Consider the following 25,279-nt stretch of genomic DNA (forward strand, 5'->3'; position numbering starts at 1 on the left):
CAAACTAAATGGGGGGAATTTATCCAAGGAAGAATTTTTTTACAGTATAGGTGGTGAGGCTCTGGCACAGGTTGCCCAGAGCGGTGGTGGATGCCCCATTCATGGGAACATTCAAGGTCAGGCTGAAGCAACCTGATGTAGATGTAGGTGTCCCTATTCATTGCAGGGGAATTGGGTTAAATGGCCATTAAGGTTCCCTTCCCACTCAATGTTATGACTTTATGGAGACCACTGGCACTTCAGTATGTTTGTTTCTGTGGTCTCCCTCTGTGTTAGTGGTGAAGATGTTTTTCCCTGTTCAAGGAGCTGTACCTAAGTTTGTATTTTGTTTGATGTGTCTTGGACTTTCTCTATTCAGCACAGCTTATCTCTCTCTCAAATTCAAATTCAAATAATTTAATTGATTAAAGCTAATTGCTTAGGCACTTAGCAGGTAAAGGATTATTGCCTTACTGGAAGACTGATGTTTCTCCTCAATGCTAGGTGAGTCTGGGAAAAACAACCCACAATAATCAAAGTTATTTGTTTTAGCTTAGGAAATAGGACCAGTAATCAATTTAAGGGTTAGTATTTCTTCTGAGAAAGAACATTTGTCAAACAAAAGCTTAAATTTGGTTACAAAATTAAATCAGAGGAAAAGATGCTTTACAGCTCCCAAAAATGAATTGATGAAAACAGTTTGGTTCTGCATTTTCAAATAAATAAATAAAATAAAATAAAATAAAAATAAAAAATTAATTTTGAAAGATGTAGCACATTAATTTTGCTAGTATTTCAGTTTACATTTCTAAAACATTTGTCTCTTGAGAATTACATGCTTTAAAACAAGGATATTAAAGAGTTCATATTGCTTGAAACCAAGTCTTTGTTTCAAGCTGAATGAAATGCGTGGTTGACCGCAACGAAGGTTTCCAGCTGATCTCTTCAAGCAACCTTAACAGACAAGGATTTATTTTGATTTTTATCCCCTTTCTTAATTTGCTTTTTTTAGTCAGTCAGCTGGTCAAACCAAATAGCCCACCATTCACTGGCTACACGTGTAGGCAATGCAAGCAAATTGCTTGAGTTGCTTGGCATTGTTTAAGCACGTGTTGTGGTCTTGGTTGCTTTCCTAGGAAGAAAAATAATATCCTCATGGTAGGAGTCCAGCCTTGCAATCAGATCCAGGCCTTCCAGACCAGGGAAAAGGTAATTAGCAACCGTCTTGTTTGGAACGTGGACTTTGGATTGCCAGCAATCTGCTTCACAGATGCAAGAACAAATAATGAAATAAACTTTGCATTTCTCTGGGGACAAAATGAATCCTGGGCAGTACAGAGCCTTCAGTAACCAAATGCTTACAAGTCTGGGAGAGCTCATTAAAGTATCTAGGGAGGAGGAGGAGCCAGGCAGCGTGGAGTCCTTGGGAATCCTGCTACTTCTGCAGACATTTTGTGCTGATGCATATCAAAGATGCTTTATTCAATTCCCTTTACATTTTTTTCCAAGAAAAGGAAGGAATAGAGAGAAGCTGAGTGAAGATTTGCTTTAAAAGTTGAGCCAAATCAATTGCTGTATGTGGCTTGTCAGCAAGAAATGCTGCCCTCAGCTCCTTACCTCCGAATTAAGAAAAAATTCTTACCTGATACTTCGAGCTTAATTTTAAATTTCTGTGTTTGATGCCCAGACTGGCTGTAGATGCAACTATACACAGCTTCATCCTGTGGCTGGACGTTGGAGAGCTTTAAGGAAAAGTTGCCGTGCTTCACCTCACTTGAAAAAAGACTGGTTCTGCCTTCGTATTGCTTATCCTGAAACTTCAGATCATTGCACCCTTCATGAAAGAAATGCACTAAGTCATCCTCTTTCTGCCAGTAGAGCTTCGAGTAGGAAATGTTCAGCTCTTCTGGAGGGGTGATGCTGCAAGGCAACACAACAGTTTCTCCCACAAATGCATGGCATGTCACATCTGGTTGACCTGGAATACAAACAGACAACTTCCTTATCACAGAGCAGTGCTAGGGACACTGAGTTTCCTATAACTTGGCTTCCTCGTGTTGTTACAGCCTCTCTTTCCCCTTTCTGACAGTGTCCTGCTCCCAGCCAGACAGGAGGGAACACGGACTGCATCAGGACTAAGGGCCCTCTGTGCTCAGTGCCCAGCTGAAGAGAAGTGCAGAGGATGGGTGCTGCTTGACTCTGTCTGCTTAGCTGACGATTTTTCTCTTGGCTTCTGGGAACAGTAATCTTTGACTTTAACTGTAAGACAGTTTAAATCAATCAGCTCAAAAGGGCAGAAAGTGATGCAGGGAAGTGGAGACAGGATAAAGTGGTTAAACAACTTTTGGGTAGGGAGGAAGTCTGTCTGAACAAAAAAGGAGAAATATGAAAAGGATGTTGCACTGTCAATAGGAAAGTTCTGGAAGAGTCTGATCCTCTCTGCTACCCTCAGTGCATCTGCTCGTGGCTCTGGATTCATAAGTAAGGTGCAGGCTCTGGCTTGGAGGACCTGACATAATGAAGATAGCCTGACAGAACAAAGCTGCTTTTTGTAAGTCTATGCGCAAGCAATCAAGGCTGCTACTGACACTTGTGTCCTGGCTTCTCCTACTCTTCGGTGTATTTATTCTCCCAGCATCCCTAAGAGATTCCCCCAGTAGCTAAATGAATTTTGCAAGAACTCAGGGAGATGCAGCCTTAAGGCTGCTCTCAATAAGTTCTCCCAGTGTGTATAGATATGTGGGATTGCCCTGACCCAGCTGCAGCACCTTGCGCTTGGCCTTGTTGAACCTTATGAAGTTCACATGGGCCCACTTCTCAGGCCTATAATGTTGAACAACTTATTAGGCTTACAAAACCTGACTAGATTTTAGTGTTATATTTTCAGGTAATAACATTGCAGGTTGGAAAAAGGCAATGCATAGTTAGCTTTTTTTGTTGTTTTGTTTTTTTTTTTAATAAAACCAAGATTTTCAAGACATGGACAACAAGGTATTTACAGCATAGAGTGAAATTAATGCTTTGACCGAACCTATTTCATAAAACAACGTTGTGAATTAAAACACAGATTAATTTGAATGGGAAGCTTCCATCTCCAGCAGGGAGCTAAAACAAAATCAGCAGGAGTTTGGGATTGTGGCAGGAATAAAAGTTAAATCTCACTGTGAAAGAACTCAGTCTGCTTTCATGGCCAAAATACTGTGAAGCATATGGGGTAATTATCAGACTAAATACAGAAATAAATGTTTTCTTGGTGGCATTGTTGCCATTCTTGTGTAGGCCTGTAAACACACGAGATTGCTACATATATTGGGCTAAAGACTAAAATGAGTCCCAGTTCTCTCTTCAAGTCGCTGATGCCAGCCAGAGCTTTGCTGGTTACACACCCAGGCCTCTGTTTTTATAATTATTTGTATCTGTTTTGAAGCCTGCTTGTTTTTAGAGCGTGTACATTGAGACAGATATAAAAGCAGAAGGAAAACTATCATTCAGATTGCTAAATGGCCAGGATAAGTATCTTCCATTAAACCTTTCTACTCAACATATGCTTTCCTTAGGTTTGCAAATTTTTCAGCTGAAAATCCCAGTCCTCTTTCACCCAGCAATTTAAACCTCTAGCTGGTAAAAACACATATCCCTAGAGCTACTTCTATTTGTAATTGCAAAGAGATTCCTCCTGTTGTGCAGAAAGCTTAATTGCTTTCTGATTGCATCAAGTCATTGATGACATTCTTAATTGGGACCCAAATTACAGTAATATAATATCATCACAGAATGGCTCACATTGAAGGAACCTTAAAGTTCACCTATTTCCAATCCTGTGTCATGGGCAGGGTTGCCCTCCCCCCAGCTCAGGCTGCCCAGGGTCCCATCCAACCTGGCCTTGAGCACCTCCAGGGATGGAGCACCACAGCTTCTCTGGGCAGCTGTGCCAGCACCTCACTGCCCTCTGAACGAAGAATTTCCTCCTAACATCTAACCTAAATCTTCCTTCTTTCAGTTTAAATACATGGGGGACCTCATCCTATCACTACCTGAGTAAGAAGTTGGTCTCCCAAATAATGGCCATAATATTTTATTCTTAATAAAGTCCAGCACCCACTACACACTTTCTGTTAGAGCAAACCTTACCCCGTATGCCCCAAGGGGATTGCCTCCACCCTGTGATTAGCAGCTTTCCCCAGTGCTATATTGGCTGTATCCTGCACACCTGGAAGAGCTGAAGGAGGGAAAGGGTGAGAAAGAGAGCAGCCTCAGCTCTGAAGAGCCTCTCCTATCTATCTCCAGACTGTGATCACTTCTAAATTTGATAAGTACTTCAGCTTTCCTTTTGTCTCTTCAGCTTCTTTTTGAATGCTGAGAACAGCATACGTGAGCCTAGCATAGCTCTTCCTTTCACGTGTGATGCAGAATGCACACCTCATAACGCTTCCAGCGAGTGTATGAACACGAGGGCTCCAATCCACCTTGCCCTACTCTTCCAGCTGATGAAATCAGGGCAGCAAGAAGCTGTAAGAAGTGGCTTTGTTGCCACCAAGAACAGGTGGCTGAAATTTGGCTTTAATGAACCAATTAACAGAGCCTACAGGTCTGTGAGATCTTTATTAGGTGGGAAAAGCAGGCCCAGATGTAAATTGAGTGTGAAAGCCACCCTTGAGAAGGAGGTAGATGTTACTGGTGAGATGGTGTTTTGTTAAGCTTCTTGTAAAGATCCTCACTACAGCAGAAGATGTGGATGTAGAGCATTCAGTAGTCCAGAGGCTGAAACTCTTTTGAGGTGAACATCAGGGCCGCTGGAATCCTGCTGCTGGGGCATGTGGAGTATGGTGAGTAGTGCTCATCTGATCTGCCTGTGAAGCTCTGTGTGGGGTTTTGGGCAAAAATGCTTTCTGGTACACAGCTTGTACCTGTAGGTAGAAGACTCATGTGTAACATGTGGCTTGGGCTTGTTTTATGTCTCTGTTCTTTTAAAAGCACCTTGCTTTAAATACTGGCAAAAACAAACAAACAAAAAACCATGACCAAAATGCTGAGATGATCAATGTGAATTAGAGTGATAATCTAACCAATTAATGTGATTTCTATAACAAATAGGTACTGTTGCTTCCGCAACAGTGTGATACAGAGGTGCTTGTAAGGACTGGGCTTTCTTGTTGTTCTCTCCTCCCACTCCTGGGGATGATATGAGGTAACTGGTTGTACTGAAGGGAAATGCAGTACCAGTAGGAGATCTACAGTTTGCGCCTTGTGGAAAAGGGCCTGGTGGATGGAAAGCTCTTGTATCTCTCTCTCTCTCTCTCCTCTTCTCACTGATAATACTACTGTGTTTCTGATATTAAATGAAAGAAGCTTCAGAAGTAATGGGTTAAGTAGAGAAATACTGAACTTGAACTTCCTTATTTACAGGGACAAAAATGAGTCAAAGCTCAAAATGCTTGCAGGTGTGTTCATCTTTAGTTGCCATAGGCTTTTCATGAAGTATATGTTTTGCATGTAAGAATGAGACACCTTTAGATAAATAGAGAAACCTTAACTCTGTGTAGAGTTCTTAATATTGTTAAGTTTCATCTTCAGAAGGAGAAATTACAGGAAGTTGTCCCTATGGCTTGTAGAAAACTTTCTTATTGATATGAACTTCTTCTATAAGAAAGATTGTGATAACTAGTCTATGTAATTCCAAAAGTCAAACTGCTAGAACTAGGCAGCAAATGTGCCAAGGCTCAGGGAAAGAGAGGGATCTTGGGCTGTGGTCCATTTGTTTACCTGGTTACTCCCGTGGATTCATTACACTCCTGAATTTCTAAGTTAACTTCAAAAGGGATACAAGGTGGTCAGGATTGCAGAGAATAAGATTCCAACCCATCCTTAATTTTATGGAAATGGCAGAGTGTTTTAAGGATATGGCTCAGATAATCTTTACAGGTGGAGGTTTGTGGGCTGGAAACGCCTACACCTCAAAAACCCTTATTTCAGATATAGTTTATCTCAAAGTTATTGCCTCCACTTGTAAGTCTTGGACTGTGATGAAATAAATTCAGAGCAAAACACAGCACACACTTGTTTGTTTTGCTTGAAGGTTCTTAGTGAATCGTTATCATAAGTGTTTATGTATTCGTGTGTAAATATTTCCACAACTCTTGGATGTGTGTATTATTGTATATTTACCTCTGGTTAGAGATGTAATCAGCAAGCAAGCAAACATCCAGACAGTCACCCTAGTAAAGTGAGAGAAATAGAAATTCTGAGTACTTCATCAGAAGGCTAGAGCAGAGGTCATAAACATGAAATGGGGCACAAGTTCTGCTAGAGAAAATAACTTCCTCATCTTTGAAGAGAATTTGGATACAAAAGTGAATGGCTTATCGTTCCTGGCTTGATTTGTCATCTTGTCTTGGTGTGGGGTGTAAGTCCTGCCTGTAGACCTAAGCTTTCTTGGTGGTCATGATGGGATGAGTTTCAGTCACAAGTGCAAGACCCATACTTCCCTCTTGCGTTCTCATGTGGGCAAAGTTAATGGCATACGTGTAGCCATAATTTTCTCCTTGGGATTATTTTCTTTTGGCAATTAAAAGAAATTCCCTCTGCCAACAAGCTTCAGCTGTTTTGCAATACAAGAAAACGTAGCTTACCATTTCATTTTTTAGGTTTGCTGGCCCTTAGGAATCCTTCCACGTTGCTGACTTCACGTGGTGCTCCTTTGGTCTCTAGAAAACCAAAAGAATGAAAGATATTCTAATGTTTGCTGCCATAAGCATTTCTATAGATGGGAATAAGGTATTTTTATTGCTCAGTTTTTGGTGGTTCAATCTCTATTTTTACACTCTGTGTGTACAATACCAGGAACTTATTTTCATGGGTGGGATGGGTGTGAGTCATTACCCATGCTGTTGCAGTTCCTGAGCTTTCAGTCTACTGTTGGGAATTCTTGCTCTGTAGCTAATGGAGATCAGAGAAGGTGGTGAAACCTAGAGGGTGTTGTGTTGATGAAGAGGTGTAAATACTGTATCTCAGACTCTACCAAACATGACTCCCGTTGGCATATCTACCAGCAAAACACAGCTCTAGATAATAAGCTGTAGGAGAAATACTGGTTGAAAGAGCTTTTTTGAGGAGGCTGTTAAATCAGATACTTTATTTTTTTTTTAATCTCGCTGAGAAAGGATAAAACAAATGGGTTTTTGGGCTTCCTCTTGCCATCCTTTCAGCATCTTGTAACTTAGGAAATACAAACAAGTGAGTAGTGGCTTCTCCCCGTTGTGCTTCAGAGATGATGCTAATGGTGAAAGTAGTGGTTTAACCGCGGTAGTCATCTTTTCAGAGTTAGTTCTGTGTGGGAAGGGAGAAAGTTCTGCCTACCATTTTTGGTGAAATGGTGCTGCTTGGGGTAAGCGAGGCCCCCAAATGGTGGGGAGCCCACTAGTCCCTCAAGGGCTGAAGCTTGTGCACTCGTTCTCTAAATCTAGTAACAGAGCTGGATTTCTGTGCTCTTCCGTTATGGTCAAGCTCTGCTTAATTTACCAGCCCCTTTCTGATACTCAGTGCAAGTCTTTGTTGAGAGCAGGAACTGAATGCCAGCTGGGATTCCTGTCCTGGTCCTACATCCTCCTCCTTCCTGCTATGGTGCTGTGGCTGGACTGGGAAAGGTTGAATTTGAGCTATTACATTGTGATGGATGTCTTCTGTGTTGGAAAGCTCAGTCATCTCCCAGACTGGTCAGTATAAGCCGTGTGTAATGCAAGAGTTAAACTCAGCATGTGTGACTGATGTTTGAGAGCTGGTGGAAGGCTGCTGGTGGGCTGTTCTGTGGTGGCTTGAGATGAGCAAGCAGGGGATGTGTTCTGGTTGATGTAACTGATGTAGGGAAGGATTTGGTTCAGAAGAGAAACTATCGAGAATTACTTGCTTGTTTGAATTTTCTCATAGATCCTAACCAGAATAGTCTGCACGTCTGACAAACTTCCACTGTGGTTGCCAAGCCCAGGGGAGAAGTCCTGAAATCAGACCTAAATATCAAATTGTATCTGAATTGCATGAGAACCTTTATATTTCTTGCCACCCACGTGATTTTGCTACTTCCCCACTGAAACTTAAACTTATGCCTAAAAATTAGCAAGGAAGGTGTTGTTTGATATGAAGAACAAGACATAAAACTACAGGATTGTTCTAGCTGGAACACCTGGCCCTTAATTTATCTTACCAGGATGAGATTCTGCTGGAGTAACATTTTCTGAATTAAGCTGACACTGCTTGAAATGTCAATGTCTATGCAGAACCTCCACCAGGATTGTTCTTGGTATGCTAAAGGAGACCTGTTTCAGTCTGTGCAGTGCAGCCCATATGTTTCAGTCACCAGACAGAAAAGCATTCAAAGCTATTACTTTGTTCAGTCTTTCACATCTTTATTTTAACTTTTTTTTTTGAAGTGCTGGCTTAAATGAAACGGAAGCTGAGGAAACTACTGCATTTCAAACTTAAGAATTAATCCACTATCCATTAATGTGATGAAGTAATTATTAAGACATTGCTTTGAGATGCTAGAACGATTAACTGAGTAAGACTTTTTAATGAAGAATCATTTCTAGAAGAATTACAACACTAAGTACCGCTTCTTTTTAGCACACTAACTTACTTGAAGTAGTTAAGGCACGCACAGTGATTAAAGCATATGATTAAATTGCAAAATTTGAACTTCTTGGCAATATCTTTGTCATGATGCAGACGTCAAATGGGTGTGAAGCTACTTACTGAACATGTTCATTCAGCCTGCAACATAATGCAATCAACCAAGAAGGAAAGCAACCAAATGTTCCAAGCACGTGCAGACTAGGGGGGCTTGGAAACAGAGAAAACAGATTCACATTCTTTCTTTCCATGGAGTGAGAATGGCACTGTTACTTTTGAAGGCTTTTTCCCCCTTGCAGGACTGATATGCTTCTTGTAAAGTGAGTTAGAATGGTATTTTCCAAGAGTGATCCGTTAACCCTGGAGATAATGTTGTTGCAGTGCATTAAGGATGCTGGTCAGGATAACTGGGAGAGCAGGAGGGGAAAATGCTTTTACTGTTAGAGGTATCCCTTACCTGTGCAGTGGAGCTGTGGAACTAGATGGTCTTTAAGGTCCCTTCCAATACAGACTATCTATGATTCTATGAATTGGTTGGTCTACTGAGCAATCTTTTCATTTGACTCGCTAACCTCCACTGCTGGCTCAGTATTATGTAATGGGAATCGAATGAATGGTGGCACAGGCTGGAGAAGGCACGTGTAGTTTAGAAAGGGCTGGCCCAAAGCATTTAGCAGATGAATGAAGGCCACTGTCAAGAAGGAAACAACTTGTTATGCACCTGGCAAAGCTTTGCAGCTTAGTCACTGATTGCTTCTTCAAGTGTGTATCCTACGTGACTTTCTTTACCTTATATGAACAAATCTGTGCTAACTGGCTCTTGTTAGTGAGAGGAGGGATGGGGAAGGAAAACTTTCTCCCCAGTTTAGTGAAACCCTGAGAGCATGTTCAGCAGAGTAATGTCATCTGTACTATTCCTTGTCCACACCATGGTAATTTTTTGTCATTTCTTTACATGCCCTCTGCCCGTGTAACTGCGCTGTCCTTTTATCTTTGCTAACAGAAGGCTTATGAGTTTGCAAGTGGAAGTTACTGCCTTCCTGGAGAGTGCTCTTATGGTGCAAGAATCTCTATCGAAACTGGGTAATGAACTCCAATCTGAAAGAAAGCTGTAATCAAACTGAGGTGTCAGTTAGACAGCTGTCCCATCATTTCTTTTAAGAAAAGAGTTTTAATGACATCAAGTGAGGGATAAGGTTGTCATACACCCAGATATGACCACGTCTTTCTCCTTCAAGGAGTTAAGGTAACTTACTTCAAAAGCTAATTTAGAAGTAATGTTCTGGGGATTTGTGAGCAATGACAATTAGTATTTTCATAAATGAACTGTTGGATAATCAATTCTCTCTGCTCAAGGTAGGCTGGGGGAGGGAAGATGCCCTTTGCCACATGGGGAGTGTCCCAATCCTCAGGCTGCAAATTGTGTTAGAGTAACAGCTGAGTTCTGAGCAAGACTTCTTCAGGTGCATTGTAGTGAACTTCCAGCACTGGTGAGAAGGGCTGGAGGCTGGCCTTGTTTCAAGGATTGTTTGGTTTAGTCATTTATAGCTGTTTGGAACTCCTGTACCTTGTCCTTTTCTCCCCGTGTACTCTGTTCGCACTTGCCCTCTTCCATCCCATGCTTTGGTCACACCACCTATGTGGTGGGGGTGGCACATAGTGGATAGAGTGCTGGATTTGGGCTTGCTCATGTTTTCCTATTCTGCTGGAATTTCCTGCTGCCTATATGAAGCACGTCAGGCTCTGGGGGCTGAATGTTTGTTATCGACTGCGTTATCTACTCTGCCAAGTCCTTCCTTCATGAGGTTAAAGAATGGAAGTGGTGGCATGTGATCTGTTCCCAGAGGAAAGCTGTATCCAAAGCAGAGTCCTACAGCAGAAAACCGCATCCATTCCCCTGACTTTGTATAAGCAGTGCTGGTAAGAAGAAATTTATCCATATGCATGGAAATAAAACAGGAATTAAGGTTATATCTAATTGTAGTATGCAGGATTCAAACTCACGTGCACCTTCCCAAAGACTTGGAGCAACATAGCTGAAGTCTGGTTATGCCTGGCCAAAAAGGGAACATATCCAAGTTAGCACTTTGCATGAGTGTTCTGGTTTCTAGACTTAATTCTTGATTTCAGAATAACCTAATATCTCTCAGACTGAAGTTGTTCTTGGCTTTGCAAGATAGGACAGTTTGGGTGGCCTAGCGGGGGACTGATGCTAAATATGGCACGTTTCATTTCAAGTTTCAGAAGGAAGGAAGCATGCTCTCAGTATGTGTGTCAGTAAATCTCAACACTGATCAAATATTGCTCCTATCTTGTGGTTATTGGGCAGTTTCATTTTATATTGGGTCTGAGTGAATTCTCAGGCAACTAAGATCCCTGTGATCCATGTTTCCAGACCTCACTTGAGAGGAGTTTCAATGGTTCCCTCAGCTGAAGGGCCAATGCAGGGACTGGAAGGACCAATAAAAGGACCAGGTGGATGTCTGGAGATCTTTGAGATATTTTAGGCTGCTGCCTGTGGGGTCTGTCAGACAAGTCAACTGCCAGTAATGTTTGATAGTGTGAATGTATCCCGTTCTCTTGAAGCACGTTCTGTCCTTTAAGTATTGTGACTTTTGTGCTAGATTTAGCAATGAGGTTTGCAAGAAATACAGCTGCCCTACAGAATGTCAGGGCAGTGCCTGTCATTTGTCTTGCATCTGAGGGCAAAGGCTTGATTTAGGGAGCCACTTCTGTGCTCTTAATCCTGAAGAAATCTTCTCAGTCTCACCAATCCCCATCTTGCACATCCTAAGTTCTGTTGGGTTTCTGAATGTTGTAGATTCAAATCTCTTTGGGTGGAAGCTCAGAAAGCATAGCCCAACTAGTACCCGGTGTGTCCTGATCTTTGCCTGCTTTGCATTTGCTGGGTGAGGCTTATTCCCTGTGACTGGTGATGTATGGTGGTCTCATGCCCTTTTATGAAACTTATGAAGACAGACCAAGAAGTTGCTGTTCCTTTTTGTGAGGAAGCTGCCAGAGAGACACCGCAAGTTCCTCTTTCTCCCAATTTCTTTGTCGTCTTCTGAGAGTTTCCACTGCTCTTTGACCATTCCAATAAAATGTCTCTTTTGATGAATACATTCTTAAGAAGAATAAAGAACTGCTCTTCCAAGAGATTGCAGTTACATGAGACAGGCAGATGTGCTTCTACGTTTTGTTCTAGAAAACCTAAGCTTTAAAGAACTGATGCAGAAAGAAGTGAAAGGATTCAGCATTGTATATTTTTCTTCCTTTTTTCTGTCTCCAAAGATAACTACTGTCTGAATAAATGGTTCCAGTTGTCCCTGCCCGTCATCTTGTTTTACTGTTGTATAAACTTTGAAGATAGAGGTATTCTGAAATAAAGTGTTAACATGGAACAAGGATTTTCATTTTTGATTCTTCGCTTGATTTTTTCTTTTTTTTTTTCCTTCTGATATTTGCTTAAACTGATGGTGGAATCAGTGTCATTATCTGATTCTGGAGCACTCTGTTCAATGGCAGCTGATGCTGAGGCACATCTGTGTGAGGAGTCCTGAAGGTATTAATTGAAGTCAGTAAAACTATTTCTTGGACTCCCACTGACTGACAATAATAGTAGTATGCTGGGTGGTCTGAAGGTTTTTTTTTTTTTTAGGAAAATGAGACTTGGTTTTGAAGAGAGATGATCTGAGCTGTGTTACTGCTACCTCTTAAGAGTAAGGAGCTCAACTTCTACAAAGATGATTCTTAATGGGTGTCTAGTTATTGCCATTATCTTTTTTTCTTATTATATCTTACAGTTTAGTCAACTCATACTGCCTGAGAATGTGTATGAGTTCAATGTTTTTGCTGGTCATAAGCAGAGGAGAAATGTCTGCAGGCTATGTTGGGGGGGGTTCAAAAAAAAAGAGGGAAATGAAGTTTTCTCACTGCCTTTCCTCCCAGGTACTTAAATTACTTTTTTTCCTTTAGGCAGTATGTCAAATGATGTGAATTCTTCTATGTAGTTTCTCATTAAATGGACGTGGCCAAGGATAACTGAGATGGATCGAAATATGGGGGAGGTTCTTGGACTTTATGGGTGTGGCTTTCAGGTATTTCTCCTTGGTCTTTGATATCTCTCTTGTGTGGCATTTCCCTCCCACTGTTGGTATAACTTATTTTATAGGTGTGAGCTTTGCGCACACCTTGAGCTGGGCCTGCTCTCTGCTGACACAGGGGTGTGGTCTGACCTCACATTTGTCCTACCAGGCCTTGGTTTCACCACCTGCTCACAGCTGATAAGCCTCTCAAGAAGATCTGTGCTTATGAGCATTATCTTTGTTCTCCATATCACCTGTATGATGTCTTGAGAGAGCACAGCGGAACGAACACAGATCTTAAAGGGATATAACAAGAACTGAACTGCTGAACCTGAAGGAAGAACTTAACTGAGCTTTTCATACTGGAAAGCACCAAAGCAGGAAATAACAATTTTGTGCAAGTTTGGGGTGATAGCCTTAGCTGTGTCTTGTTCAACTTATCATCTATTTACAAGGATTTTTATTCCTCTTCAGTCAGCAGTTATCTCTCACAATAAGGTCAGATTATTTAAAAAAGAAAAAAAAAAACCCTTAAGAAATGTCATTGGTCTGAAGAAGGGAAGAGGAAAAATCCCTCCCTTTTGAACTTTCAGATTCGTGGAGTGGATAAAGCCCAGTCACAAGAGATAGGGAGAAAGGGAAATTCTGAGGGACTTTCTTAGGAAGCAGAAGGGAAACTGTTTCAGGCTCAGAGGGTTGCTTTGAGTGAATAGCTTAGTCAATAAATTGTCCTTGGTTTTGTTTGATGTCTTGGGTAGGAGGAAGTGCAATGCAGTATCTCCAGAGAATTTCCATTCTCCAAAGCTGCTGCCTACTTTGGCACTGAAACAGCTTTGGAAAATCCTGCCCTTTAGATTTTTTTTTTTTCTGGCAACTGTTGCTAACAACAGGCTCATGGGACTGTAGAGGCTGCCCATTGCTTTTCTGGGCATGAGTCTTCTCTCTGACTTTAATTCACGTATTGTAGAAACCACTTTTCTTCAAGACACGCTGGTGTTATTAGTGATATGCACACACAATTTCACATAGGTATACTAGTTAGCTTTCTCTTTTATGTCAGACCTGTTCCTAGAGTACATGTTTCCTTCCCAGACTGTGACACTACAGTCTATTGGATCGATGCTTCCCAATAGGTGAGATCAGGAGGGAAAGTGTAGAGCAGATGAAATTCAGTATTTACAGCGAAGCTTTGAGCTTTAGAGGTAAAAGAGACCAATTGGTTGCTATTGTGTTTCCTATATTGGGCATGTAGATGCTGAGAATAGCGCGTATGAAAATGAAAGATCAGAATACCAGGATAAGAGGAGAAAAATTAAACTGAGATTAGCCTAGGTTTGCATAGCATGTTATGGCTCTTCCTGGGAACATAGCATTGCTTTGACTGAACTGGCCGAGCTTAGTGCTGGGCACCTCTCAGAGGCCATAAATGTCCAGAGAATGAACTCTGTGGTAATAGCTCTTCCAAGTGAGAGGAACCACTGAATCACATCCTGGTTTATTTTCCTAAGCTATATAATGCAACTCATTGAACATACTTAGAAGCAACTGTTCATCGTAAAGCTTTTATAGTGCCAGAACAAATCTGGAGATCAACTGAAGGTATTAACTCACTGATGTCTGTCACTAATCCCAAAGGAGCTAGTCTGAGCTGTTGTCTTGTTTGCTAAGGAAACTGAAGTTCTGTGGGTTTCATTTGATGATTCTTCAGTTTTTTTTTAATTGTTGCTGCAGTTCACATGAGAACTCTTCTGGGGAGGGAGAAGTGGTTTACAGAACAAATTCCCCAGGACTAATTCACATCATGTACACCTTTGTCATAACAAAGGATATTCCTACAGGCTCTAGTGGCAACTTTCTTTCCCCAAAAGGCAATTGAGTGCAGTGAATGCAAATAACTAACAAAGAGGAGACTTTTTCCCTTTTGCAGGAATCGCTACTGGTCTTCTTCATAGTTACCCAATAAAATGCACAGAGCGCTTGTGAAGTGTAAACTTCATTCTAGTAAAATCATTAAGGCCTAATGGTTCAAGGGCTCTTGAACCAGTGACAAAAATAAAGCTGGCAGTTGCCAAATACTACGAGCTTAGAAAATAAAACAATTGCCTACCCAGTGCCTGGACTGTTTTTACAAGGGTAAGTCTACAGCCTTCTACACTTTCTTTGGTATGGGAACTGAATGTTTCTCTTTAGATATGGCTCAGTTACAAATGTAAGAATTCTGATGTCTGATTAACTCCATTCCATCAGAGATGGGCACACAAAACAAACAAAAAACAACCACAAACCATTTCAAACAGGGTTGTCTAGCAATGCTTGAGAATGCTTGTGCTCATTTTTCTAAGCTATAAATAATCATTCTAAGTGAGATGAAACTTATGCGCATCCTATTAATTCAACATACAATATTGGTATCTAAAGGGGGGCTACAGAAAAGGAAGAGATGGATGCTTTAGCAGGATCTCTTGTAATAAGACAAAGGGAAATAGCTTCAAACTAAGAGAGGGAAGACTTGGAGATTGGATGTAAGACTTCTTATTTTTACAATAAGAGTGTTGATGCACTGGCACAGATTGCCCAGAGAAGTGGTGGATGTCCTGTCCCTGGAGAAACTGAGATCAGGCTGAATGGAGCTCTGAGCAACCTGATGTAGCTGTAGGGTGTCCCTGTCATTGCAGGGTAATTGGGCCAGATGATCTTTAAGGGTCTCTTCCAACTCAAACAATTCTATGCAACATAAGCGTTTTTTTTCCTATTCATATAATGGAGTCATAAGCACTTCCTGCAAGCCCTCTACTCTGGAATATTTCTCAGTTTTTCTTAAAGCTTTAAGACTTAGTTGTTAATGGTTAGTTTAGATCCAGTTCAACTGAATCATTTTACAACAGTCTTTCAAGTATTGTGAACATGATCAGATACTGCCTCTTTTCTGTCCCCAAAGTGCCTGTGTCTGTTATCAGTAATATTACTTTTTTTCCTATCTCTAGTCATGATGATACAAGAAGTTGCTGGATTCTTTTCAAAGAAGCAAGATTGGGGTTTGAATTATACACAAGGAAAGATAACTAGGACAGAGTTCTAGGGAAATAAAGCTGATGTTACTACAACAGCAGTACAGGTTACATTACAGAAGTTGCCCAAGGAACAGCTACCAGCAGTCAAGTTAGGAATACAACATCCAATGCAAAAATTAGTTGGTACTTACATCTCTGGGCTGTGAGAGAAAAGATTAGCTAGTTCTTTGAATTTATGAAATAGAAATTGGGAACCCAATATGCAAAATAAGGGTCCCAAGAACTATGTGGGAGGATTTAAGTCCTGAAAGTTGCTGACAAGGGGAGGAGCAGTCCTTAGTCTGCTCTTCTATAATGGTATATCTCAGTGATAATGGAGCTCTGTTAGTAAGTTGTTTCATTTCCTCAAGTGAGTCTTGCTTCATTTGTGGTGACAAAATCCTTTCACCAGTTACCGTGTTTAATACAACAGAGCATGATATTTGTCATCTGGAAGTAGGCCACAGGTGAAAGCAAGCAGGTGTTGTCAAGTGTGTGAATGCTACCCAGATGTCTTGTGTTGCAGTGGCATATGATTGTCTAATAGCAGACCAGGAGGGCATCCTGAGCATTTTAACAGAGACTACTTCAGATGTGGCTCTGGCCCCAAATGCCTTAGTAATGAGTCATTGGATCAACACTGTACAATTCTGCTATAAATGAAGCTTGCTGGTGAGGTAGTCAAATATGACATATATTAGTAGAGCAGTGTGCAGGGAGTTAGCCCTTCTCAATGTCAGAGATGCTGAACAAAACTTTAAGTTTATGCTGTTTTAAACATGAAGGTAAATAGTGACTTCAAAAGAAAGAGGAGCAGTTTGCACCAAGTCACCAGTTTTCATGCTGTGAAAGGCCAACCTGACCTCTCTGTGGTTCTACACTTTCATTATAGGAAATCCCCTGTGAAAGTTGGGTAAACCTAACTTTACTGTGTATTTCCAACCAGCCATAAACTGAAAGTTGAGGATATGAAAAGCACATCCTAAATAAGGCCTGCAATTTTGGCAGTGTGTAACATGACCTATTGTTTGCTCTATAGGCCTCACCTTTCTCCATTAGGTAAATTCTGTGGTTAAATGAGATTATCATCCATAGCAGGTGGGAATTACAGGTACTGTCAAATATATTTGTAATCAGTGAGTTGATTTAAAGTAAAATCATCTCAAATGTTGAAGGGATATAGTTTGTATGCTTCTACAGTTCTGCCAACAGCAGCTTCCTTCCTATGCAGGAGGCAGGCACCCAGCGCACTCTTTGAGAAGTGGCTGGAGTCCGAGGAAGGAGCCACCAACTAGTGAGGATTGGCAGCTGCTGTTCTGGGAGCTGGAGGCAGCTTCTCCATGGTTTCTTTACCCCTTCTTACCTCTTCCCAGCCCTTCTTCCTCTCTGTTTCACAGCAGTAAGAGTGACTGAGCCCCTCTCATCTCTGATCATGTCATGGCATAACTCTGCATCTTTTAATATCTTTTCTGATACTGTCAGCCAATATATATTATTCAGGAGGTTACCCAAAATCCAGGCTGATTTTGTAGTTCTAGGGCCAGCATTCTCAAATGTTTCTGTCTACATATCCTAAAGATGTTGGGCATCCCAGCTGTGGTATTTCTTAAGAAAAAAACAAACCTGTGCACACTTGTATCTTCTGACTGTGTCTACTTCAGTCATCTCCTAAGGTGTATTTAACCAAATAAAGTGAGCATGTTATAACACCTTGTCTGTGTTAATCATGTGCATTCTGAGGACTGCAGACATCAGCAAACAGCCCTGCTCTCCGTAAGCAAGTGCAAGACAAGAAACATGCTATTTGAAGAGATAAGTGTTTGTGTCATTTGTTTTTGTGTTATTTAGAGAGAATTTTGTGGTTTATTCAGGTTTCTCTAACTAAAAACTCCCGGTACTCTTCTGAAAGAAATTAATTTCCTTAATTCAGTCCTTGTGAAAGACTCATTTAAAATCATTGGCCAAATCCTTTAAGTTGCATTTATCCATGCACAAAATGCAGAGGTAGGCTGTATCTGGAGTGGGTCTCTGACACCTTGTAGTATGCCCTAGTTACTTTGTTAGGATTGAAAGCTTGTCTAGTCTTGCACATATCAAAGAACTTTTGAGTGTTTTTGGGATACAGTCAAAACCTCTGAAAACACAGAATTCTACCTACAGCTGTTAGAGCTAGAGTAAATGCTTGCTTCTCTGTTTTGTCATCAGATTTTAGGGAGATTTTAGGGGTTTCTATGGTGATGACTAACAAAGCTGTATCCAGGTGTGCTTTTGTTATTTTAGTAGAACACTTGGTTTGGTGCTGAGCCTTTCTCCTGCTGTTGGCAAGAGATGTGTGCCCCAGGTGTCCCCTGGACTGCTGCTTGAATTCACGTCCTCTCTAACCAGTGATGATTAGTGAATACCCATCTTCTGGAGGTGGCCAAAACCTAAGTTCTGGGTATTCGTTGTAATATAAGACGCAACTTGAGGACTCACTGAAATGTCTGAACTTGTAGTCAGAACTTCACAGAAAAACTGATTTGGAAAGTCAGGATTCCTCCCATTTGTGTTTGCATCATAGTAAAAAGAGACAACGTATTCAGTGAGAACTTCAAGTCGGATATCAGGACAAATTTCTTCTCGGCCTGTTCCAGTGACTCACAGCTCCATCCTGGGAGATGGTGGAGTTGCTGTCCTCTGAGGTTTTTAAGGAAAGGGAATAGATGTAGTACTTAGGGATATGGTTTAGTGGGTAATATTGATGGCAGGTGAATGGGTGGACTAGTAATCCTAGAGGTCTTTTCCGACCTTTATGATTCTATGAACTTGAGTTGTTTAATTTGTGATGATGATAGGGAGGCTGCCTACTGCTTAACCAAGCTGTGTCTTGTTATTTCATGTGGGAAAGTGAGAAGTGTTTAATCGAACTCTGGCAGATGCATTTCTACCTCTGACAGGAAAAAGGTTGTGATGGCCTTGGACATGAAAGTACAAAGTTTAAGTTGTTATGGCACTGTACTGACTTCACTGACAGCTGCCATCTGTCTCTAAAGATCCAAATGAAGTATTTCTTCCTTGAGCACCTTTAAATATCATTAAACATCATTGCTGCCCTTTTTGTAGACACAAATGTCTGTTATCTCTGAGATTGTTATGGAATGAACGATCCTTTTCCCCTGCCCTTGCTGACATGCTAGTGAAAGCAAGCTAGCAATGATTTGATCTAATTGGTACTGTGCCCTCTGTTTTAACTGAGTGCATGCTTATGCGTTTAAACAGGAAAAATCACTCATAGAAAGCAGTAAAACTATGTAAACTTCAGATGGGTTAGTTTTGAAGACTTCCTCTGAGCACTTATGAAAATCTTCAGAAGTTTAATACTGATCTCATGCTTCCATATCAAAGCTCTTGGATCCCTGTCTTCCCGCTGGTTAGGATTTGAAGAATCTCACTTTGTTGCTCATATATCTTACAGTCTCCTGATTTCTGAGGTCCTCAGAGCTGATCTTGGCACATCTGTGACTGTTTAAGTAGAGGACTAGACTAAGAATGCTATGTGTTGGTCTTTCATAACCCTTAATTCGAGCTGTAAACAGTCATTTAGGAGATTAAATTGAAATGGCAGCTGGAGAAGGACTGTGGGCTCTTTAGAGCCACTCTAAAAGTGGAAGCCAGAGCTCTTAGGAACTGAAGAAATCTTATTTGTAAACAGTAGTTCAGGGCAGGCAAAATGTCTGAGTACACCACTTGCAACCTCTCAGACACCAGAGCCATCTGACCCTGGTCTAAATGGGGTAAGTGAGCTGATGGTGGGCTTGGCTATGGCTTGTACTGCTTCAGCCCTTAAAGCTGTTCCTCCTAAACTCTCCTGCAATTCAGGCTGCAAATGCAAGGGGGTCTGGAGCTAAAGTAGTATGGTAACATCTATACGTCTATCAGCGGTTGCTCTTGACAAGGAATTTATGGATAGGCTCTGTTTTATTCCTCTCAACGTAGAAAAGAAGCAAGGGTGGGGGGAAATGATAATAAAACTAAATGATCAAGGCTATTCAAACTTGAATCCTTCTCTGCCTTCTGACATGTGAAACAGTGTGTAGCTTGGATGAAGTAGGGCCGGTAGAACTGTATGTCACTTTTGAATCTGAATCAAGATGTTCAGCTATAGCTATGAAACCATTCAGAAGATGCATTTAAATTGATGTGATGATTTCATACCATGACTACTACGAAACATGCAGCTATACTGAAGTCCTCAAAGGGTGAAATGAATTGTATGGAGGTAATCTTTGAGGGCAAAAGTATTTTTCTTGTCTTTGAGGAAATTGGAATCCCCCAGGCCAATGAGCCATGAAACACTGTTAGCTCTTTAATTAGGTAGTTTTACTTTTAATTTGAGAATAGGCTTTCATCTAAGGTGTGGTTCAGCCAGATGGTGCCATAAATTGACTGTGTTTACCAAGGCATTGCTACACTTCTTGGTCTTAATATGTCTATGTTGTGGGCCAAAGAGTTTTTATGGAATTAAGTTTCCCTGGAGTATACTTACTGAGTGGATGACAATGAAAATCAATGTGCTCTTTTTTGCTTTCTTCCCCAGTGAGGAGGGAAGAAATAGGGAAGATAGTAGTCAAAATAGGAAAGAAGTTGTAATTACTTGAGGAAGTGTTGAGCTCCTGCTTGCTAGCTTGGCACAGCTATAAGAAAAACTGTCTTACAGATGAGACTCTTTCAGAGAAACCTTTTACCTTCAAAATTATTTTTTTTCCCCTCTCTCCCAGCAGGACACTGGGAAAATAAGAGATGTGCATAACATGGGCACCTCAAGGGGCTTTCATTCCTATCTTCTCAACTGACTGTAGTGGTCTTTTGTCAAGAAAGAGTCTTTACTTACCTCATTGGGGTGGGGGTAAGAAGCAAACAATGAAATGAAACAGACTCTGCGAAAGAATATTTTGCTGTAGAAGCCATTAAAGGGTATTCTAAGTTCTGCTGAGCTATGTATTCATGACACTGTCTTCAAAAACCTATTGGAAACATAACTCCAGTGCAGTTGCTACAAGATGTGCAGATGTCTGAGACAGTATTCTTACCAGTGTTGTGTGTTTTGCTAATGGACTGGTACTGTGTGGTTGCATGCTGTGTGTGTGCTTATCCTGTACCCAATGCTGAGCTGCCCCAGGCAGCAGTGTTGCTAACTAGCTGTAACTGCCAGCTGCCAGGAAAACAATGCTTGCAGCTCAGGCAGACAGGGAGCATTAATGACTGTGAGGAGTGTATGGGAGTGAACTAGGGTAACATCCTGGCTCTTGTTGGTGTGTGGTAGAGCTGGAGAAGCAGAGACGCTCCCTATTGCAATTTCTTCTCATCTCTGGGATTTCACAAATGTTTCTGGGCATCTTTACCCCTCCTTTCACCTCCCTGCTGCTTTTGAACCCTTGAACAGGTATTTCTGGCAGAGGATGTGGAGATGAGAACAGTGAAGATTAGGCACTGTTCAAGGCCTTTCCTTGAATAGGTAATAAGAGTACATGGTAACCACAAAATCCATGTGTTTTGCGTACAGGTCATTGCTGTTTGTCTGCTACAATCGGAAATAACATCAGCTCTGGCTAAGCTGAGTACCTAAAACACACCAGTTCTGCTGATGTATACAATAATAAATTTGCATGTACACAAAGATACGGAAAGCAAAACACAATAATTCCCTGCAAGCCCTGGAAATCTTAAAGGAATCTTTAAGGAAACAACCTTAGTTCAAACTTGGTTGCATCAGCAAGGGAAATCTAAAGAGTTTTGGATGCTCTTCCCTTTCCTGAGGTCAAGAAAAAGTAATCCTTTCTTCTTAGATGTGCTGGCAAGGATTGATTTGGCTCTGACTCCAGAAGCTCTCTAACCATGGTGGCAACTGACATTGCCCTGGCAAGGTTGCTTAGATGGGAGCTTGAAAGCAAGCTTGCTGTTACAAACAGCTGTTGGCTCTAATCTTAAGCACTTGGCAATTCATAACATGGGAAACTCAGAGGTTGGGAAATAACATCTGGGAAGCCAGAGGAGAAGAGACTACTCTGCCTTCAAACATACTTAGCTGAGAAATAATTAGTTGCTAAGTCCAACTGTAATTTGATTCATAAACTTGAGAAAGCAAGCAAAGAGCTGTCCCCTTAAACCCATTGTGCTTGGCGCTTATGGCAAGCTTGCAGGAAAATGGAACGTGTGTGTGGGGGGAGAGGGGGAAATAAGCTGAAACTTAATATATGCACAAGAAGGCATTGGAAGGCAAAGGGTGGGGTGGTGATGTGGGAGGAGGAAATATCTGCAAAATTAAGTTGTAGAAATAATTTAAAGCAACTCAAAAACTAGTATCTTCTAGGTGAAATAATTTCTGGTGTTAGCTCTTGAGGCTTCTATATCTGTAGGGATGGCTTCTCCCTACCATCTGCAAAGAGATGTACACTGTGGCAGTGACTGAACTGAAGCAGCATCTGTTGCCAGAGATGCTGTTATGCTCCAATCAGAAAAGTTATGTTGGGTTGAGCTTTTCTGATTTGCATGTGGGGAATTTTTTTCTGTGACCACTTCTAAAGCAAAAACAAGCGGTAACCCACAGATGGGAATGAAAACCTTCTGTCTTGAAGAAGGTTAGCTCTGGGATGTTGGGACTTCTTAGGAAGTCCAAATTGAACTTTGAATGCAGTTACATCCTAGTAAGAGGTTGTGTAATTCAACATGCACGAAGCCAAATCTTCCATGCCTGGAGATGGTCTAGCTCAGAGTTCTTGAGCTCTCTATATAATTATTTTTCTTAAATTGTTCATGCTGGAGGAAGACAGGATTATTCTGAGCAATCTGTATTCTTAAAGATCAGTAGGTACACTGAGACTTTTGCACTTCAGGACTTGTGTTCTAGTCCTTCTAGAATAGACAGATAATGACTGAAGGATACATGCTTCTTTCAGTCTTACTAGGGCATGCAGCCAGAGACCCTGTCTCACAAGCAGCAGTTTATTACATCTGACTTCAAGTAATATGGGGACAGACTGTATAGAAGGACACATCTGTGCTGATCTCTGCCTTTACATTGCTTACACCTCTGCTATCAAGTTAAACTGAAAACATTAGCAAGCTTTGGCTGCGCTAAATGATCTTAAAGCTCTTTTCTAATCTTAATTGTTCTATAATTCTTTTTGTTTTGATGAAGACCAAAATCTATTGTTGTATAGTTTCACTGTGCCCTCAGGATTCAGTTTTAGTCAGTTGGTGAAATACTTCTGTCAGTTTAGTCTTCACAAAGGCGAAACTGTCTGGCTCAAGCTGGCTCTAAAGTTTCCCTAATTCCATGTTCACACAGACCTGGGAGAAATTTGACCTCGTGGCATCAGTTGCTTTGTATTTTTCCAGTATTTATCTTCTACCTTATTCTCTCCCTGCATTGCCTTTGGGGAGTACTGTCCCTTCTCCAGAAGGGACAAGCTACCAAGAATACAAGAAGATTATAAAGAAAAAAGATAGTCCTAAATGCCCTCCCGTGTGGTATTCTGTATGCATCTGTGGTTCCATTTCTTCATATTAACTGAACTTTAAAAACTTTTCATCAAAATGAAATGGTAACAAGCTCTTCTGAGTCCTGCATGTAGTGCAGTATCTTATCTTACTTTCCAAAGTTCATAAATGCTCACCATAAAAACCATGGTCACTTATAACAGGCAAGGCTTTGCCTACATCATTTGTTCACACTGTTTCTTGTACTTTTATTCTTGCACGTGATTTCTTTGGCAGCTGCAAACTGATATGTCATAGTGTAGTGTTGTGCATGTGTACGTGCAGCTCAGTGCAATGGGACTTGTTTCCCTCCTTGGGTAATAGCACCTTAATAGCTCCATATGCTGCCAGCTTGTAAACAAAGTATTTCCAGAACCTGAAAAGTTACAATGGATTTCATTTTTGGTGTGACTAATACACTGGAAGTCTTGTTTGAGCCTTTTCTTTCTTGGATGATGCCTTGAGGTATTGTGTGATTACGTGCAGCCTAGCTTTCATTTTCTTCACTAAACTAGAACTGCTCAGTCACTCCTGCCGGTATGTTGCTTTTTTGACTGAGGATAATAAAAGACAAAGAGCAGCAACAAAGGCAAAACTGTGCCAGTTGACTAAATTAATTTGAGATACCTTTTGGGGTGTTAGGTGACAGCTATGAAAGCTGCTGTTTGTTTTACCCATAACGTTAGACTCACTTTTCATCTTTGCATAATGCACAAGGGTACTCCAGCTGCCAGCAGCTGAAGGGAGTGAAGCTGCAGAGCAGGAAAGCTTAAACCAGAAACCATTCAAACTGTATTGTCTCCAGCAAGCTGCTATTTTACAACAAGGAAAAAGGTGTTTTCTCCCTGTGTCCGCATTGTCTGAAGCAATTATAAAAGACATGAGCCAAAAAGGCATAGCTACTGCAGTTCTAATACAAGTCAGAAAACCTGGTATCTTACTTACATGGGATTTCTTGCTGTCCTCTTTGAAGTGGCTGGAATTTCAATCTGCTGCTCCGAGGAGCTTCTGCTTTAGATAAGGAAGTGCTGAAGCAAGGCAGGATGTGAAGCAGTGACTCAGATATGTAGGCTGAGTCTCTTGGCTGCTGAGGAAGGAAGGGAATTACTGAGGGTGCTCACTGTGGCAAGCTCAGCTGATGTCAGTCTTGTTAGCTACCACTGCACCAGAATAATCAAAGCTCTGGAGCGTTGTTCCACCTTTCCTCTTTTCATTGCAACATAGGGCTTGTGGTAGGCCATGGTAAGAAAGCATTCCTGAAGATCACAAGTCTTGAGATGTGGCATACAGAGAGAGAGGATCCATAAAATATGACATAAGTCTCAAATGTAGTGACGTGACTACTGAAGATCAATCTGCACCCTTTTGATGGTGTGGAGTTGTCCTGAGACTTAATTAATTTAAAATACAGGATGAGGGAGTACGTGATAGGAAAACATTGAGTGAGTTGTTCTTAGTGGCACATATTTCATGATTTCACTTAATGGACAGGAACATCAGCTGCCTGTGCAATGTTTTGGTATTGCAGCATTTTCTAGAAGGACTATCTACCTCTTGTCCTCTGAAATGTGCATCTATACCAAGAAGCATTTATTTTCAAGAACGTGTTGCTAGAGCATGCTTAGGTAAGGATTTTGGTAATGCTTCTGAAAACAGCCCTTGCTACTTAGTTCAGGTACTTGAGACGTTGGTTCTTTACATAAGGAAAAGAAAATATTTTCTTGTTTGTTTTTTCTGGTTTTGAAAATAAATGAACATAACAGTTATCTGGCAATTGGTGTTAAATATATTTCTGTCCAGTACACCTGAACTCAGTTTCCAGGCATGCCTTTCAATCATAGTAAAAAATTAAATGAATAAAAGATACACAACTATAATAGTCTATCTCTTACTCTGAAGATGAGCCCTGTTTCAATGGCTTTCAACTTTCAACGTACAAGCACCAAGCATTGACTAGTTCTTATTTTCTCAGCAAATCTTGGTTTTAAAAAATAAGGAGACAGACTTTTTATTTTTGAGGGATCT

At 41.0% G+C, this 25,279-nt stretch overlaps 1 protein-coding gene across 1 annotated transcript; it reads right to left on the reverse strand.

Annotated features, from left to right (window-relative positions):
• Positions 1–686: 686 nt before the first annotated feature.
• LOC104914487 (V-set domain-containing T-cell activation inhibitor 1-like) lies at positions 687–24,351 on the reverse strand. The gene is made up of 4 exons (XM_010724182.3): positions 24,200–24,351; positions 6,609–6,683; positions 6,145–6,194; positions 687–1,957 (listed from the first exon to the last, which is right to left on the reverse strand). Exons 2-4 carry the CDS (start codon positions 6,614–6,616, stop codon positions 1,593–1,595), a joined length of 423 nt encoding a protein of 140 aa, XP_010722484.1. The 5' UTR covers positions 6,617–6,683; positions 24,200–24,351; the 3' UTR covers positions 687–1,592.
• Between the last annotated feature and the right edge of the window lie 928 nt (positions 24,352–25,279).

Source organism: Meleagris gallopavo, chromosome 1 (genome assembly GCF_000146605.3).
Source record: "Meleagris gallopavo isolate NT-WF06-2002-E0010 breed Aviagen turkey brand Nicholas breeding stock chromosome 1, Turkey_5.1, whole genome shotgun sequence".
NCBI classification, from domain to species: Eukaryota; Metazoa; Chordata; class Aves; order Galliformes; family Phasianidae; genus Meleagris; species Meleagris gallopavo.